This window comes from Ursus arctos, unplaced genomic scaffold (assembly GCF_023065955.2).
Source record: "Ursus arctos isolate Adak ecotype North America unplaced genomic scaffold, UrsArc2.0 scaffold_5, whole genome shotgun sequence".
NCBI classification, from domain to species: Eukaryota; Metazoa; Chordata; class Mammalia; order Carnivora; family Ursidae; genus Ursus; species Ursus arctos.
In genome coordinates, this window is record NW_026623067.1 from 3,897,788 (window position 1) to 3,914,133 (window position 16,346).

The window sequence follows — 16,346 nt, forward strand, 5'->3', positions numbered from 1 at the left end:
CGTGCCATTGTATTGCCTATAAAATCCCTGTTTCTGTAGATTGTCTTTTTCTTTGTAGTCTGTGTTACCCTTGGGGCCTCTCTTTGCTTATGGTATCCCCCCTAATATTTCTCACAGGGCTGGCTTGGTGATGGCATATTCATTCAGTTTCCACCTGTCAAATATAACTTTTGGCCCCCCCTCTCTCTTCATCCCCTTAAGCACCCTAATAATTCTGGCATTGGTTCATTTCAGGACATCACTAGTTTCTCATAACATTTCTTCATTTGTTATTAGTTGTCTTTCTCTTCCTCAACGTCCTTCTTTTCTACCAGCTTGTCCTCTAGGTCACTAATTCTCTCTTCTGCCTCATTTCCCTGGCAGTTAGAGTATCCAGTTTAGACTACATCTCTTTCATAGCATTTTTACATTCAGCCTGATTAGATTTCATTTCCACCCTTAGAGGTTCTGCACTGTCATTTATTCATTTTTCAAGCCTAGCTATTAAAATTGATATCCTGAATTCCATATATCCATATCGATTACTTATATGCATATCGATTAGCTCTGTGGCACAGAACATTTCCTCTGGTTCTTCTTTTGTTGTGAATTCCTTATTCTAGTCATTTTTCACAGAGAAGGATGGGTGAGGAAATGAGCAGCATCAGTATCAACAATGACTGAAGAAAAATACATCCTAGACAAATCCAAAACCATGGGAAGCTGTAACAGAAAACATAACAGAAAAGCAAACACAACCAAAAACAAAAACAAAAACAAAAACAAAAAACAAAAAATGGGATGGAAGAGAGTCTATAATCTCACAGGGTGAGCAAAGCAAGGTGATCCACTTGTTTCTCATTGAATTTTGGTCTCTGTATTAGAAGACACTACATCCCAAAATTGCCAAGAAAGCAAAACTTATATATATGTATGCAAGATTAAATAGAGTGAAATATGACTAAAATTAATCATATATCTATAAAATGTAGCCATGCAAAATAAAAGTTAAAAAACAACTTAAGGAGGGCACGTATTACATGGTGCACTGGGTGTTATAGAAATGTAATGAATCATGGAACTTTACATCAAAAATTCGGGATGTACTGTATGGTGGCTAACATACTATAATAAAAAATATTATTAAGCAATAAAAAACACATAAGTTGGTAAAATAAAAAACTAGTTGAAATGGGAAAAAGGTTAAAAAAAGAAATGAAAATTTTTAGACTGAAAGATAAAGGAGTCATGAGAAAACACCTCGAGCTGAGTACACTATTTTCCTCTGTACTGGAATTTTACAGTCTTGTGGGATCCATATAGTTATTTTCCACCTGTTCTTCTTATCTGTCTTCCGGGGGAGGGGCCTGCTGTGCTCCTTCTCAGTTGTACATACTCATAATGACCAAGGTCCACTGCATCCAGCTGACAGCTGGGATATGGGCAGCAGGGTTCCTCAATTTCCTCCTCCATACGGTGTCCACATTCCACCTGTCTTTTTGCAAGTCCAACCGAGTTAACCAATACTATTGTGACATCCCACCAGTGATGACCCTCTCATGCTCATCCACTTGTGTAGCTGAAATGCTTTTTTCAGTGGTAGGAGGCATCCTGGAGATAAGCACCTTCCTAATTACCTTTATCTCTTACATCTACATCATATCCACCATTCTAAAGATCCAGTTAGTGGAAGGGAAGCACAAAGCCTTCTCCACATGTGCTTCCCACCTCCTAGTGGTCTGTCTGTTCTATGGCACAACAATATTTACCTACTGTCGGCCTTCCTCCAGCCAACACTCTCCAGCCAGAGACAGACTCATCTCCATGCTATACGGGGTTATTACCCCAATGTTAAATCCCATGATCTACAGCCTGAAAAACGTGGCGGTCAAAGAAGCACTCAGAAGGTTTCTATGTCATACAGCATGTTTGCAGCAATTATAACATTAAAGCAGAATATATCAATGCTCACTTTAGAATAAATTCATAGGAAGAATTCATAGAGTAATTTTCAGTTGATATATAGAACACATATTTATGTACTCATAGAAATTTATGAACACACTCACAGCACACATAACTAGTTTACCTGTCTGCATATGTATATCTTTCTCTCTATCCATTAGGCTCTTAATATTTATCATCCAAAAACAGGCATTTTCAAGAGTAAGCAGAGAGCTGTTAATAATTAACAGGCATAAACTGAGCTGCTTTTAAGTTAACTTGGATGTATGTTCATATCCATATCCATAATAATTACAGCTGCATCACCTGTAGGTTTTAGTATTTGTATTAAATCAATATCTGATCATCTATTAATAAATCTTCTTTTTACTAATTCCTTTATGTTATCAACTGTTTATGCTGATATGATACTTTGTATTATTATTTCACTCATTCTCTTTAAATTTTAACTACCACTTACTTTACTTAAATCTCTCTCTCTTTTCTTGGGACTCTATCCCTTCTCAGTTCTACTTGTCTCTATAAAGAGATCACTTACTTTACCAAATCTCTGATTTAGATATCTAATTTAGTTCACAATGCTATTGCATTGTAGCCCGAATACGTTCAAAACTGAGAGTATTAATGTTTAATACACGTACACACATACACACAAACACTTTATCAACTATGTTTCATTTTTCTTATCAATTTCTTCCAGCTATGCAGTCTAAATCCATGAAACTAAACTCCACTTTGCCTTGAAGCCCAGCACTTTCATTCAATGTGACCAGAAAGCAGATGTTTCTGACTGGGAATGTCTGACCCTTCACACTCCATTCCCTCTTTCTATCATGTCTTTAAATAGGATTTGTTTTTTGCTGAATTACTGCTTATATAACACAGTGCTTTAACTCTGTGATTATGTATACTTTTCTCCTCAGTTTTCTCAATCCTGAAAATCCCAATTTCAAAATTTAGTCAGTCACTTTTAATATATAATCACTCCCTGAGGATCTGAATCTGTTTTTACTCTCTAATGTTCAACATCTTCTCTCTTTCTCTTATCTGCTTTTAAGTTAAATGATCATATCACCAGTAAAGTGTTCTTATGTTATTCATAGGTGTATTTTTATTTCCTTCTCTATACTGTTATTGATTTCTTAGCTATTTTCAAAATTTACCAAATGATAGCTTTGTCATATGCACTTGTGCTGCGTGAGCTAGAATAAATAATTTTACATGCCATGTTTGGTAAAAATTCAGCAATACACCAATATATACCTTATAGAACATTCCAGGGCTATTCATAATAGTGGCACATCAACTATCTTTGATTTTAAATAGAGTAAGGAAATCCATATGAACTTAAAGAAGGAAATGAAGTAATATTACAATTTGACTACTATAAATTTGAGAACTGTTTTCCTTTTATTGCTCATTTTATTCTGTTGTGCAATTTGCATGTAGTATAATACAATTAAGTCCTCATTGCATAAAATAACAATTCATGAATTTTTATAGGTGTAATACCATATAAAATTAAATAATATCTTTTCCCATTGAAAATTTTATTTATTTTTTGAGAGAAAGAGTGAGCACAGAGGGAGAGTGAGAGGGAAAAGGAGACTCCCTGCTGAGCAGAGAGCCCAATGTGGGACTCGATCCAGGACCCTGAGATCATGACCTGAGCCAATGGTAGATGCTTAACACCCAGGCAGCCCAAATCATATATTTCAAATGCAATCAGTTATTTATTTTAGATATTAGCCTCTTGATATTTACTTAATATTTCACCCCTTATTTGCATGTAATGTTGATGGTGATATTGGTGTTATATTTGTTACACCAACTACTTTGAAATCTAATTGTACCCTATTGGAAACAGTGGGTATGTCATTAAGTTTACAACAAATCAGGTCTTGGCCCATATAAAAACAGGTTGTTAGGAATTTTTTTAAAAAGAAAAAAAATATCTACGATATTCAGCATTTATATTTTTAACATGGAATCATGGATAAGCTTAGCTTTTTCTTATTAACTGAAGAAAAATATCCCTGAAGCATAAGCAAAATAATGAGGTCTTTCAGTTTCCACAACGTGAAGTTTGGAGTGAACTACACAAAACTCTAGATGTTAAAACCACAAAAATTTAAGCTGGATAGAACTGGTGGAAGTCATGGTCTCCTGGTTTGGTGAGATAGGGCTATATAAATGTATGGCTGCTAGTATTTTGATGATGGTATTTCCTTTCTTTTGAAGATATCATGTTGTCTTTGAGGAAACTCGGTGATAAATTTCTATTTTATTCCTCGTGGTTCTCTTCCTTAAAAATCACAGTTATATGAGAAAATCTGGCCAAATTACTTGACAATTTCCTGAGAAAACCCTCCTGGGATGTATTTGACACTTTAGTGCAATGAGAATGCATAGTCAAGCTTAAAACCAGCCACCCCAATAAATCCAAGACACACTGGAGGCATAGTAATTTTTAAAAAGTGATAAATGCACCTGATGTTTATACCAGCATTATCTAGAAGTGTCGAACTATGGAAACAGCCCAATTGTCCATCAACTGATGAATGGATAAAGATGTGATAGATAGATGATAGATAGATAGATAGATAGATAGATAGACGATACATAGATAGACCGTAGAGATAAAGACGATATAGCTATAGATACAAATACAGATACAGATATAGGTATAGATATACAGAGGAATATCGCTAAGCCATAAAAAGAATGAAACCTTGTTTCTGCAACAATGCAGATGGAGCTAAAGAGTATTATCCTAAACGAAATAAGTCAGTCAGAGAAAGACAAATAACATATGATTTCACACATATGTGAAATTTGAGAAACAAAACAGATGAACATTGGGGGGAAAGGGGAGAGAGGCAGACCCTAGAACAGACTCTTAAATATAGAGAACAATCTGAGGTTTGATGGATGGAGGTGGGCCCAAGAATGGGCTAAATGGGTGATGGATATTAGGGAGGGCACTTGTGATGAGCATTAGGTGTTTTATGTAAGTGACAAATCACTAAACTCCACTCTTGAAACTAATATTACTGTGCAAGTTAACTAACTGAATTTAAATAAAAACTTGAAATACATATATACATACATACATACTACACTGTGTCTAAAAAACAAACAAAAAAGAAACAAATAAAATGTATGAAAAAATATACATAGTTTGATTAAATGGCTTTTAAAAGATCCCATCTATATGTTGCCTATAAGAGATTTACTTCAGATCTAAAGACACAAACTGAAAATGAAGGTATTGAAAAAAGATATTCCATAAAATCGACACCAATATAAAATTGGAATAACAATACTAATATCAAAATAGATAAAAAACAAAGATTGTAACAAGAGACAAAGACATTATATAATAATAAAGGGAAAAATACAACAATAAAATGTAACACTTGTTAATATCTATGCATTCAACTTAGGGACACACAATATCAAACTTAGGGTTGCAAATTGGATGGTAATAAAATGGTTGGAGAATTTAATAACCCATTTACATCAATAGATAAGTCATCCAGAGAGAAAATCAATAAGGGAATATAAGGAAATATTAGGTTTAAGTGACACATTAGACCAGATGGACTTACTAGGTACATACTGAGAATCCCATTACAAAAAAAAAAAAAAAAAAAGCAAAAAACACATCTGCTTCAAGTGCACATGAAACATTCATCAGGATATATCTCATGTTAGACCACAAAACAAATCTAAATAAATGTAAGAAGAATGAAATGTTATCAAGCATCTATTCTGACCACAACAGTACACAACTAGAAATCAAGTAAAAAAGGGAAACTGGAAAGAACACACACACACACACGCACACACACAAATGTGCAGGCCTAACAACACGCTACAAAACAATAAAGGGGTAAATGAAGAAATCAAAGAAAAACTAAAATATATATCTTAACACAAATTAAAATGGAAACTTAACAGCCCAAAATTTATGGGGGAGCAGCAGAACTGCTATATGGAAGAAGGCCCACTTCAAGAAACAAACAAACAAAAATCTCAAATAATCTAAACTGACAACTGAAGGGAATTTTTTTAAAAAGTTTTTTAGAAGGAGGAAATAAATAAACATCAGAGTGGAACTAAATGAAATAGCAACTAAAAAATTGAAAGATCAATGACACAGAAAGCTAGATCTTTGAAAAAGTAAACAAATTGATAAACATTTAGGTAGACTTAACAAGAGAAAAAAAGAGAGAGAGAGAAAGTCCAAATAAAATGAAGAATGAAAGAGAAGTTACAACTGGTCACCACAGAAATACAAAAAACAAAAAAAAACCCATAACAGATTACTACTATTATACACCAAAAAAAGGGGACAACTGAGAAGAAATGGATAAATTCTTAGAAACACAGTATCTTCCAAGACTGAGTCAGGAAGAAGTAGAAAAATTTAACAGACCAATTACTATTAATGAACTTCAATCAGTAATAAAAAAAAAAAAAAAGGAAAAACTCCAAACAAACAAAAGCCCAGGACCAGAGAACTTCACAGGTGAGTTCTAACAAATATTCAAAGAAGAGTTAATTCCTAAGCTTCTCAAACTATTGCAAAACTTTGGAGAGGGAGGAAGCCTTCAAGACACATTCTATGAGACCAAAATTACCTTGGCATTAAAACCAGAAACAGCACAAGAAAGAAAAAAAAATTACAGGTTAATAATGCTGATTATTATACATGCAAAAATTCTCAACAAAATATTAAGGAACCAAATGCAACAATACATGTTTTATTGTGGATTGTACAGCTGATAAAGTAGAATTTATTCTGTGATGCAATGTTGGTTCAATATTCAAAATTCAATTACTGTGATACAACAATTAACAAAAAGAAACATAAAAAATATATGATCATCTCAATAGTTGAAGGAAGAAAAAGCACTTGACAAAACTCAGGATACAAAGTGGTACAGCCACTTTGGAAAACAGTGTAGAGGTCTCTCAAAAAGTTAAAAATACAGCGACCCTATGACCTAGCAATTGCACTAGTGGGTATTTACCCCAAAGATACAGACATAGTAAAGAGAAGGGTTATATGCACCTCAATATTCATAGAGCATTGTCCACAATATCCAAACTGTGCAAGGAGCCGAGATGCCGTTTGACAGACGAATGGATAAAGAAGATGTGGTCCATATATACCATGGGATGTTACTCAGCCACCAGAAAGAACTATTACCCAACATTGAAGCAACATGGATGGGACTGGAGGAGATTATGCTAAGTGAAATAAGTCAAGCAGAGAAAGACTATTATCATATGATTTCACTTTTTTGTGGAACATAAGCAATAGCAGGGAGATCAGTAGGCAAAAGAAGCGGAAAATAGAGAGGGGCTAAACAGAAAGGGAACTGAACCATGAGAGACTATAGACTCTGGGAAACAAACTGAGGGGTTTACAGGGGAGGGGAGTTGGGGGATGGGCTAGCCTGGTGATGGGTATTAAGGAGGGTATGTATTGCATGGAACACTCAGTGTTATACGCAAACAATGAATCATGGAACACTACATAAAAAGTTAATGATGACTACTGTATGATGACAAACATCATAATATAATTAATTAATTAACATAAACAATAAACAGAAAGAAAACAATGTAATGCTGTAGGGAGTTAAGATGGCAGAGGAGTAGGGGTTCCCTTTTTCAGCTGGTCCCCTGAGTCGTGCTGGATAGGTACAAGACCATCCTGAACACCCATGGAATCAGCCTGAGATGCAGGATCTCTACAAATGAACATCTCCAACACTGAGTATTGAGGTACCAAGAGGGGAGCTGTGAATCCACGCACAGCTATAGGAAGACAAATGGAAGGGGGAGGGAGCCTCCGTGCTTGGGCACCGGGATGCAGTAGCCACCTGCACTGGGGAGCAGGCTGACTCATGGACCAGCACTGAAAGAGGAGACTGAGACCGTGAGCTGGGGAACGAGCAGGACCAGACTGAAAACCAGCTCTCTGGAGTGCGTGAGAACCACACTGAAATGGAGCTCCGGAATGTGGGGGGGCAGCTGGCTGCTGGGGGTGTGAAAAACACAAAGACAGACACCTGCCAGCCTTGGAAGTGAGGGTTGGGACGCTGGCAGTGGGGCGCGTATCCAGGGATGCTGTAGGGATTAGCAGCACCAACAGAGGCAGAGTTAGAGTGGCCAGAGGAGCTCAGTGGGGAGCAAACTGTGAACCTTCTGTTCTGAGACAGAGGCTGGGATTCAGCTACTGCTGCTCTGACTCTTAGAAGAGGCACAGCAAACCGCCAGGGAAAGTCACCAGAGAATAAAAGCCTGGAAATACCAGCTCGCAGTGTGCCCATCCCCATTCCCCCTCGCAGGAGACACAGAGACTCTACCCAAACAGGGTTGCCTGAGTATCGGCGTGGCAGGCCCCTCCAACAGAAGGCAGGCTGAGAAATCAAGAAGCCCACATCCCTGAGGTCCCTATATAACAAGTGCATACTGCATGGGTCCTCGGGAATAATTTGGGCTCTGGACAACCTTGCAACTTCTCCTTATCAGAATGATAAAAAGGAGAAATCACCCCCCAGCAAAGAAAAGACAATGAAACTGTGGCCTATGCCACAGAACTGATGCATATGGATATAACCAAATTATCAGAAATGGAGTTCAGAGTAACAATGGTCAAGATGATGTGTAGAGTTGAAAAAAAATATTAACAAAAATATTAATGAGAATATAGAATCTCTAAGGGCAGAAATGAGAGCGAATCTGGCAGAAATTAAAAATACTATGACTCAAATGCAGTCAAAACTAGATGCTCCGATGGCCAGGGTAAATGAGGTAGAAGAACTAATCAGCAAATTGGAGAATGGGTTAGTAGAAGAGAAAGCTAAAACGGAAACTTCGCTCAAAAAAATCCAATCTCAGGAATGTAGGTTACGGGAGATTACTGACTCAATGAAACGTTCCAATGTCAGAATCATCGGCATCCCCGAGAGGGTGGAGAAAAACAGAGGTCTAGAAGAGATATTTGAACAAATTGTAGCTGAAAACTTCCCTAATCTAGCAAGGGAAACAAACATTCATGTCCAAGAGGCAGAGAGGACCCCTCCCAAGCTCAAACACGACAAACCTACGCCACATCACGTCATAGTGCATTTTGGAAATATTAGATCCAAGGATACAGTATTGAAAGTGGCCAGGGCAATGAAATTTCTCACGTACCAAGGCAAAGTTATCAGAATTAGGACAGACCTGTCTACACAGACCTGGAATGAGAGAAAGGGTTGGGAGGGGGCATTTTTAAAGCTCTTTCAGAAAAAAAGATGCAGCCAAAGATCCTTTATCCAGCAAGGCTGTCATTCAGAATTGATGGAGAAATAAAGACCTTCCAGAATCGCCACTCATTGACCAATTTCATAACCAGGAAACCAGCCCTACAGGAGATACTGGGGGGGGGGGTCCTGTAAAGGTAAAAGGGCCTCAAGAGTGATACAGAACAGAAAGTCACAATAGATAGAAACGAAGACTTTACTGGCAACATGGCATCATTAAAATCACATCTCTCAATATTCAGTCTCAATGTAAATGGCCTGAATGCTGCCATAAAACGTCACAATGTTGCAGATTGGATAAAAAGACATCACACATCCATTTGCTGTCTACAGGAGACTCATTTAGAAACTAAGAATACATTCAGACTGAAAGTAAAGGGATGGAATACGATCTTTCACGACAATGGACCTCAAAAGAAAGCTGGGGTAGCAATTCTTATATCAGATAGATTGGATTTTAAACTAAAGACTATAGTTAGAGACACAGAAAGGCACTATATTATTCTTAAAGGATGTAGCCAACAAGTGGATATGACAATTATAAATATCTATGCCCCCAACAGGGGAGCAGCAAGATACACAAGCGAACTCTTTTTTTTTTTTTTAAAGATTTTATTTATTTATTCGACAGAGAGAGAGACAGCCAGCGAGAGAGGGAACACAAGCAGGGGGAGTGGGAGAGGAAGAAGCAGGCTCATAGCAGAAGAGCCTGATGTGGGGCTCGATCCTGGAACGCCGGGATCACGCCCTGAGCCGAAGGCAGATGCTTAACCGCTGTGCCACCCAGGCGCCCCACACAAGCGAACTCTTAACCAGAATAAAGGAACACATAGATAAAAATACATTAATAGTAGGGGACCTCAACACTCCACTATCAGAAACAGACAGAGCACCCATGCAGAAAATCGACAAAGAAGCAAGGGCTTTGAAGGCCACACTCCACGAGTTGGACCTCATAGATATGTATAGAACACTACACCCCAGAACCAAAGAATACTCATTCTATTCTAATGCCCATGGAACATTCTCAAGAATAGACTATGTTCTGGGTCACAAAACAGGTCTCAAATGATACTAAAAGACTGAAAGTATTCCCTGCATATTCTCAGACCACAACGCTTTGAAATTGGAACTCAACCACAAGGAAAAATTTGGAAGAAACTCAAACACTTGGAGACTAAGAACCATCCTGCTCAGGAATGATTCGATTAACCAAGAAATCAAAAATCAATTTAAACAATTTATGGAGACCAACGAGAATGAAAACACAATGGTCCAAAACCTATGGGACACTGCAAAGGCAGTGCTAAGGGGGAAATACATAGCCATCCAAGCCTCACTCAAAAGAATAGAAAAATCTAAAATGCACTTTTTATATTCTCAGTTCAAGAAGCTGGAACAGCAACAGATGGAAAGGACTAATCCACGCACGAGGAAGCAGTTGACCAAGATTAGAGCTGAAATCAATGAATTAGAAACCAGGAGCACAGTAGAGCAGATCGACAGAACTAGAAGCTGGTTCTTTGACAGAATTAATAAAATTGAATGACCACAGGCAGGACTTATCCAAAAGAATAGAGAAAGGACCCAAATTAATGAAATTATGAATGAATAAGGAGAGGTCATAACCAACACCAATGAAATTGAAAGGATTATTAGAAACTTTTATCAGCAACTTTATGCCAATAAATTAAGCAATCTGGAAGAGATGCAGGCCTTCCTGGAAACCCATAAAATAACAAGACTGAAACAGGAAGAAATTGATTTGTTAAAGAGGCCAATTAATTATGAAGAGATTGAGTCAGTGATAAACAACCTTCCAAAACAAAAAAACAAAACAAAAGAAAAAACCTCCAGGTCCGGACGGTTTTCCTGGGGAATTCTACCAAACAACCAAAGAAGAAATAATACTTATTCTCCTAAAGCTATTTCAAAAAATAGAAACAGAAGGAAAGCTACCAAACACATTCAATGAGGCCAATATTACCTTGACCCCAAACCAGGCAAAGACCCCGTCAAAAAGGAGAATTACAGACTGAATTCCCTAATGAATATGGACGCCAAAATCCTCAAAAAGATCCTGGCAAATAGAATCCTACTGTACATTAAAAGGATTATCCATCATGACCAAGTGGGATTCATCCCTGGGATGCAAGGGTGGTATAACATTTGCAAATCTATCAGTGTCTTAGATTTTATCCAGAAACAGAAATTCAGAAATCATATGATTCTCTCAATAGATGCAGAAAAAGCATTTGACAAAATACAGCATCCTTTCCTGATTAAAACCCTTCAGAGTGTAGGAATAGAGGGTACATTTCTCAAGCACATAAAAGCCATCTCGGAAAAACCTACAGCAAATATTATTCTCAATGGGGAAAAGCCGGAAGCCTTTCCCTTAAGATCAGTAACACAACAAGGATGCTCACTCTCGCCATTATATTCAACACAGTACTAGAAGTCCTTGTAACAGCAATCAGAAAACAAAAAGGGATATCCAAATCGGCAAAGAAGAAGTCAAACTGTCTCTCTTTGCAGATGACATGATACTCTGTATGGAAAACCCAAAAGAATCCACTCCCAAACTATTAGAAGTTAGACAGCAATTCAGTAACGTGGTGGGACACAAAACAAATGCTCAGAAATCAGTTGCATTTCTATACACGAATAATGAGACTGAAGAAATAGAAATTAGGGAATCCATCCCATTTACAATAGCACCAAAAACCATACGTTACCTTGGAATTAACTTAAGAGAGACGTAAAGGATCTATATTCTAGAAACTATAAACCACTCTTGAAAGATATTGAGGAAGACACAAAAAGATGGAAAAATATTCCATGCTCATGGATTGGAAGAATTAACACAGTTAAAATGTCCATGCTACCCAGAGCAATCTACACTTTCAATGCTATCCCAATCAAAATACCAATGACATTTTTTCAAGGAACTGGAACATATAGTCCTTAAATTTGTATGGAAACAGATAAGGCCCCAAATCACCAAGGAACTGTTGAAAAGGAAAATCAAAGCTGGGGGCATCACAATGCCGGATTTCGAGCTGTACTACAAAGCTGTGATCACAAAGACAGCATGGTACTGGCACAAAAACAGACACATAGAGCAATGGAACACAATAGAGAATCCAGAAGTGGACCCTCGGCTCCTTGGACAACTAATCTTTGATAAAGCAGGAAAAAACATGCGGTGGAAAAAAGACAGTCTCTTCAATCAATGGTGCTGGGAAAATTGGACAGCTACATGCAAAAGAATGAAACTTGACCACTCTCTCACACCATACACAAAGATAAACTCCAAATGGATTAAAGACCTCGATGGGAGACCGGAATCCATCAAAATTGTGGAGGAGAGCATAGGCAGCAACCTCTAGGACATCAGCCAAAGCAAACTTTTTCATAACACATCTCCAAAGGCAAGAGAAACAAAAGATAAAATGAACATGTGGGACTTCATCAAGATAAAAAGCTTCTGCACAGCCAAGGAAACTGTCAAAAAAACTAAGAGGCAGCCCACGGAATGGGAGAAGATATTTGCAAATGACCCTACAGATAAAAGACTGGTATCCAAGATTTACAAAGAACTTCTCAAACTCAATACATGAGAAACAAATAAACAAATCATAAAATGGGCAGAAGATATGAATAGACACTTTGCCTATGATTACATACAAATGGCTTACAGACACATGAAAAAATGTTCAAAATCATTATCCATCAGGGAAATTCAAATCAAAACCACACTAAGATACCACCTTATGCCAGTTAGAATGGCAAAAATTAACAAGGTAGGAAACAGCAATTGCTGGAGAGGATGTGGAGAAAGGGGATCCCTCCTACATTGTTGGTGGGAATGCAACTTGGTACAGCCACTCTGGAAAACAGTGTGGAGGTCCCTTAAAAAGTTAAAAATTGAGCTACCCTATGACCCAGCCATTGCACTACTGGGTGTTTACTCCAAAGATACAGACGTAGTGAAGAGAAGGGCCATATGCACCCCAATGTTCATAGCAGCATTGTCCACAATAGCTAAATCGTGGAAGGAACTGAGATGCCCTTCAACAGATGACTGGATTAAGAAGCTGTGGTCCATATATACAATGGATTATTACTCAGCTATCAGAAAGAACGAGTTCTCAACATTTGCTGCAACATGGACGGCACTGGAGGAGATAATGCTAAGTGAAATAAGTCAAGCAGAGAAAGACAATTATCATATGGTTTCTCTCACCTATGGAACATAAGAACTAGGATGATCAGTAGGGGAAGAAAGGGATAAAGAAAGGGGGGGTAATCAGAAGGGGGAATGAAGCATGAGAGACTATGGTCTCTGAGAAACAAACTGAGGGCCTCATAGTGGAGGGGGGTAGGGGAATGGGATAGACTGGTGATGGGTAAGGAGGGCACATATTGCATGGTGCACTGGGTGTTATAAGCAACTAATGAATCATTGAAATTTACGTCAGAAACCAGGGATGTACTCTATGGTGACTAACATAATATAATAAAAAAAAAAAATTTTAAAATACATGTTAAAAATACATGTTATAGACCTTGACCTGGGATAAAGCTGAGATAAGAAAACAATTCCACATACACTAAAAAATATTTAAAATATTATTCTAATCTTTGTTTTTCTTGTGCATGTGATTTTGTATGTGCATATGAATGCTACACTCAGTTACACAGATATGTAAGAAATGATTATACTTAGGAACATTTTACTTTAGTCCTTTTTTCTCAGAAGAGGAAAAAACCTCACAAAGCAAATGCACTGCAACTTCTATTTCCAAAGTCTTTGAAACTTGAGTATTTTAATTCATAAGTTAAATCTTTATAGTTCAAAAAAAACAGTGTTCTTAACAGCTGTCATTCTAAAATGTCTTGTGTGGTAGACTATTTATGTAAGGTTGCATTTCTTATTGCCTGGCTCAGAATAAAGTCATTGCTTTGGATATAAAAAAAGGAAACAATGTAATGCAACAGACGGGAACTTAATTAGGAAGCTCATCTTGGGTGGCCAAAGGTGACTCGAGATCCACACCCCATGCCGCAATCCGAAGCAATCGTGGAAAGGCCTTCACCGGGTATGGTCCTAGACACAGTCCTCAGACTCTCCAAAGCACCTTGTGATGTCAGGGCTATACTCCTACAGAGAAACTTTTGGGAGTGGGAAAGTCACATTCTATCCAGAGGACAGAGGCTAGGGCACGTACACTTGCCCAAGGTCCAGCTCTTGGCTCAAGTTTTCCCGATGTGTTCCTGCAGACTTTTTGTGCCAATAGTCTCAGCCACTGAAGGCAGGGCTAGCACAGGAATCTGTAAAAATGACTGGGGGTGAGCCTTCCCGGGGTGGGCCATCCTAGGCATTGATAAGTCCCATGCTGCCGGGTCATGCCCTGTCAACCAGCCAGTGCTCTGGAACCCAAGTGACTCCATTGGTATGGCTCACACCAGTTCATCTAAGAGTAAGTTTCCATCAGATGCCCTCCTCCCTGGTTGGATTCCCCAAAGGCCCTGAAACTTTCCAAGCTTCAGGATAGGATAAGGGACCACCCCGATGGAGGGGACACATGCTGGAGGGCTGTGATCCATGGAGGGTGGGGAAAGGGGATTGACCGAAGTTGGCATGTGGCTGCCCTCAGAAGGAAAACTGAGGTTGGTGGCCACAATTCCCACGTATAGGCCCTCTTTTGAACATAGGCAAGCTCAACCTCCAGTGACAGAGTATGGGTCAAGATTCAGCAGCTCCTTTAGGGGCTGTTTACAAGAATAGAACTTTCCCTTCAATGGAGAAGCACTCAGGATGTGTCGTCAGCTTTTTCCCTGATGTCTCTCAGTAGCAGTGTGATGCTCTTTGTTTCTTCTGAGGTGCTTTCCCCCGCTCACCCACACCACGGGTCTCCTCAATCCCTTGGCACGCCATCCCACGGCTTGAGAGCAATTGGTATTACCCTAGATCCTTGACTCTCACCCGTTCCCATAGGCAGATGGTGGACTGCCTGTGTCCTATTGAGCAGTCCCTTGGGTGGATACCTGAGTGGCAAAGGACAGGAAAGCCCAGCCTGGGAAGGTGTAGACATGGCAGAAAGGGAAAAGCTCAGACTGCACTGCCGGTTTGCATTCTTAAGAAAGCATTCCTAAGGCGGTGATCATTTTCCCTCAACAGGCCCACTCCCACCAGAATCCTGACGGAGGCAGCTTGTTCTGAAGCCAACTCAAAAAGGGGCTCTACAGGCGTGGTTCCAACACAACCCATATCCTGGCATCACTACCAGAGAACAACTGGCCCAAGAGCTAGATATTCCAGAAACCAGGATTCAGGTAGGCTTCAGCTTCCTTTTCATTCTCCCTGGGGGAAAGGTGCAGACACTGGCCGGCTGAACTCACTGCATGTCAAACTCTGTGCTCAGTTGGAAAGCTCAGAAGCTTTGGCCCCTGCACATGCATCCCTGGGGAGCCCATGCCCTTTGAAGTCATTCCAAGTCATTCATTTGTGCAACACAGATACCATGGGAGTGCAAGGCCTGGGACATCCCAACAAGTCAACACATCCCGGCTGACTCTCCCTAGAGATCATTTGTCCAGAGTTATCGCATGTCCCACACAAAACACTCTGAGACCTTAGCTATGAGGCAAGAAACAAATAAACCAACAAAATCCACATAGAAAGATATATCTATGTATATGTCACGTCCACCAGCATTGCCTGACCATCGTTTCTTCTTTTCCCGCTTAGGTGTGGTTCCAGAATATGTGCACCAGACAGCTAAGGCAGAGCCGATTGGGGTCTGCAAAATCACAAGGGGAAGGGCCACCACACAAACACCAACAGCCTCCAGCTTTGACTCAAGGTGACTCCCCAGCAGAGCCAATGGATCTCTTCTTGGGCTTCTCCTTGACACAGAAACGGGTGTGTGTGTGCTTGCCAAGTGTTTGGAAAGAAGGCTTAGGAGAGGGACCCATGCTATCCGGTTCCAGCCTCCTTTCTCTTCTCAGAGATGGACACTGTGCATGCACCACCTATTGGGCGGGTGGGTTGATTCTAGGCCAGAGAGG

The 16,346-nt window shown here is 39.2% G+C and overlaps 1 protein-coding gene across 1 annotated transcript; it reads left to right on the plus strand.

Annotated features, from left to right (window-relative positions):
* The first annotated feature begins 655 nt into the window (after positions 1-655).
* LOC125282931 (olfactory receptor 5V1-like) lies at positions 656-1,923 on the plus strand. Its single transcript, XM_048220760.1, has 2 exons — positions 656-704; positions 1,343-1,923. Exons 1-2 carry the CDS (start codon positions 656-658, stop codon positions 1,921-1,923), a joined length of 630 nt encoding a protein of 209 aa, XP_048076717.1.
* Positions 1,924-16,346: the final 14,423 nt, after the last annotated feature.

Bases quoted from the DNA above. Each gene is read 5' to 3' on its own strand.
- LOC125282931 (XM_048220760.1), top strand. From the start codon at position 656: ATGACTGAAGAAAAATACATCCTAGACAAATCCAAAACCATGGGAAGC. The intron at 705-1,342 runs GTAACAGAAAAC...CTTCCGGGGGAG, and splicing joins ATCCAAAACCATGGGAAGCT to GGGCCTGCTGTGCTCCTTCT.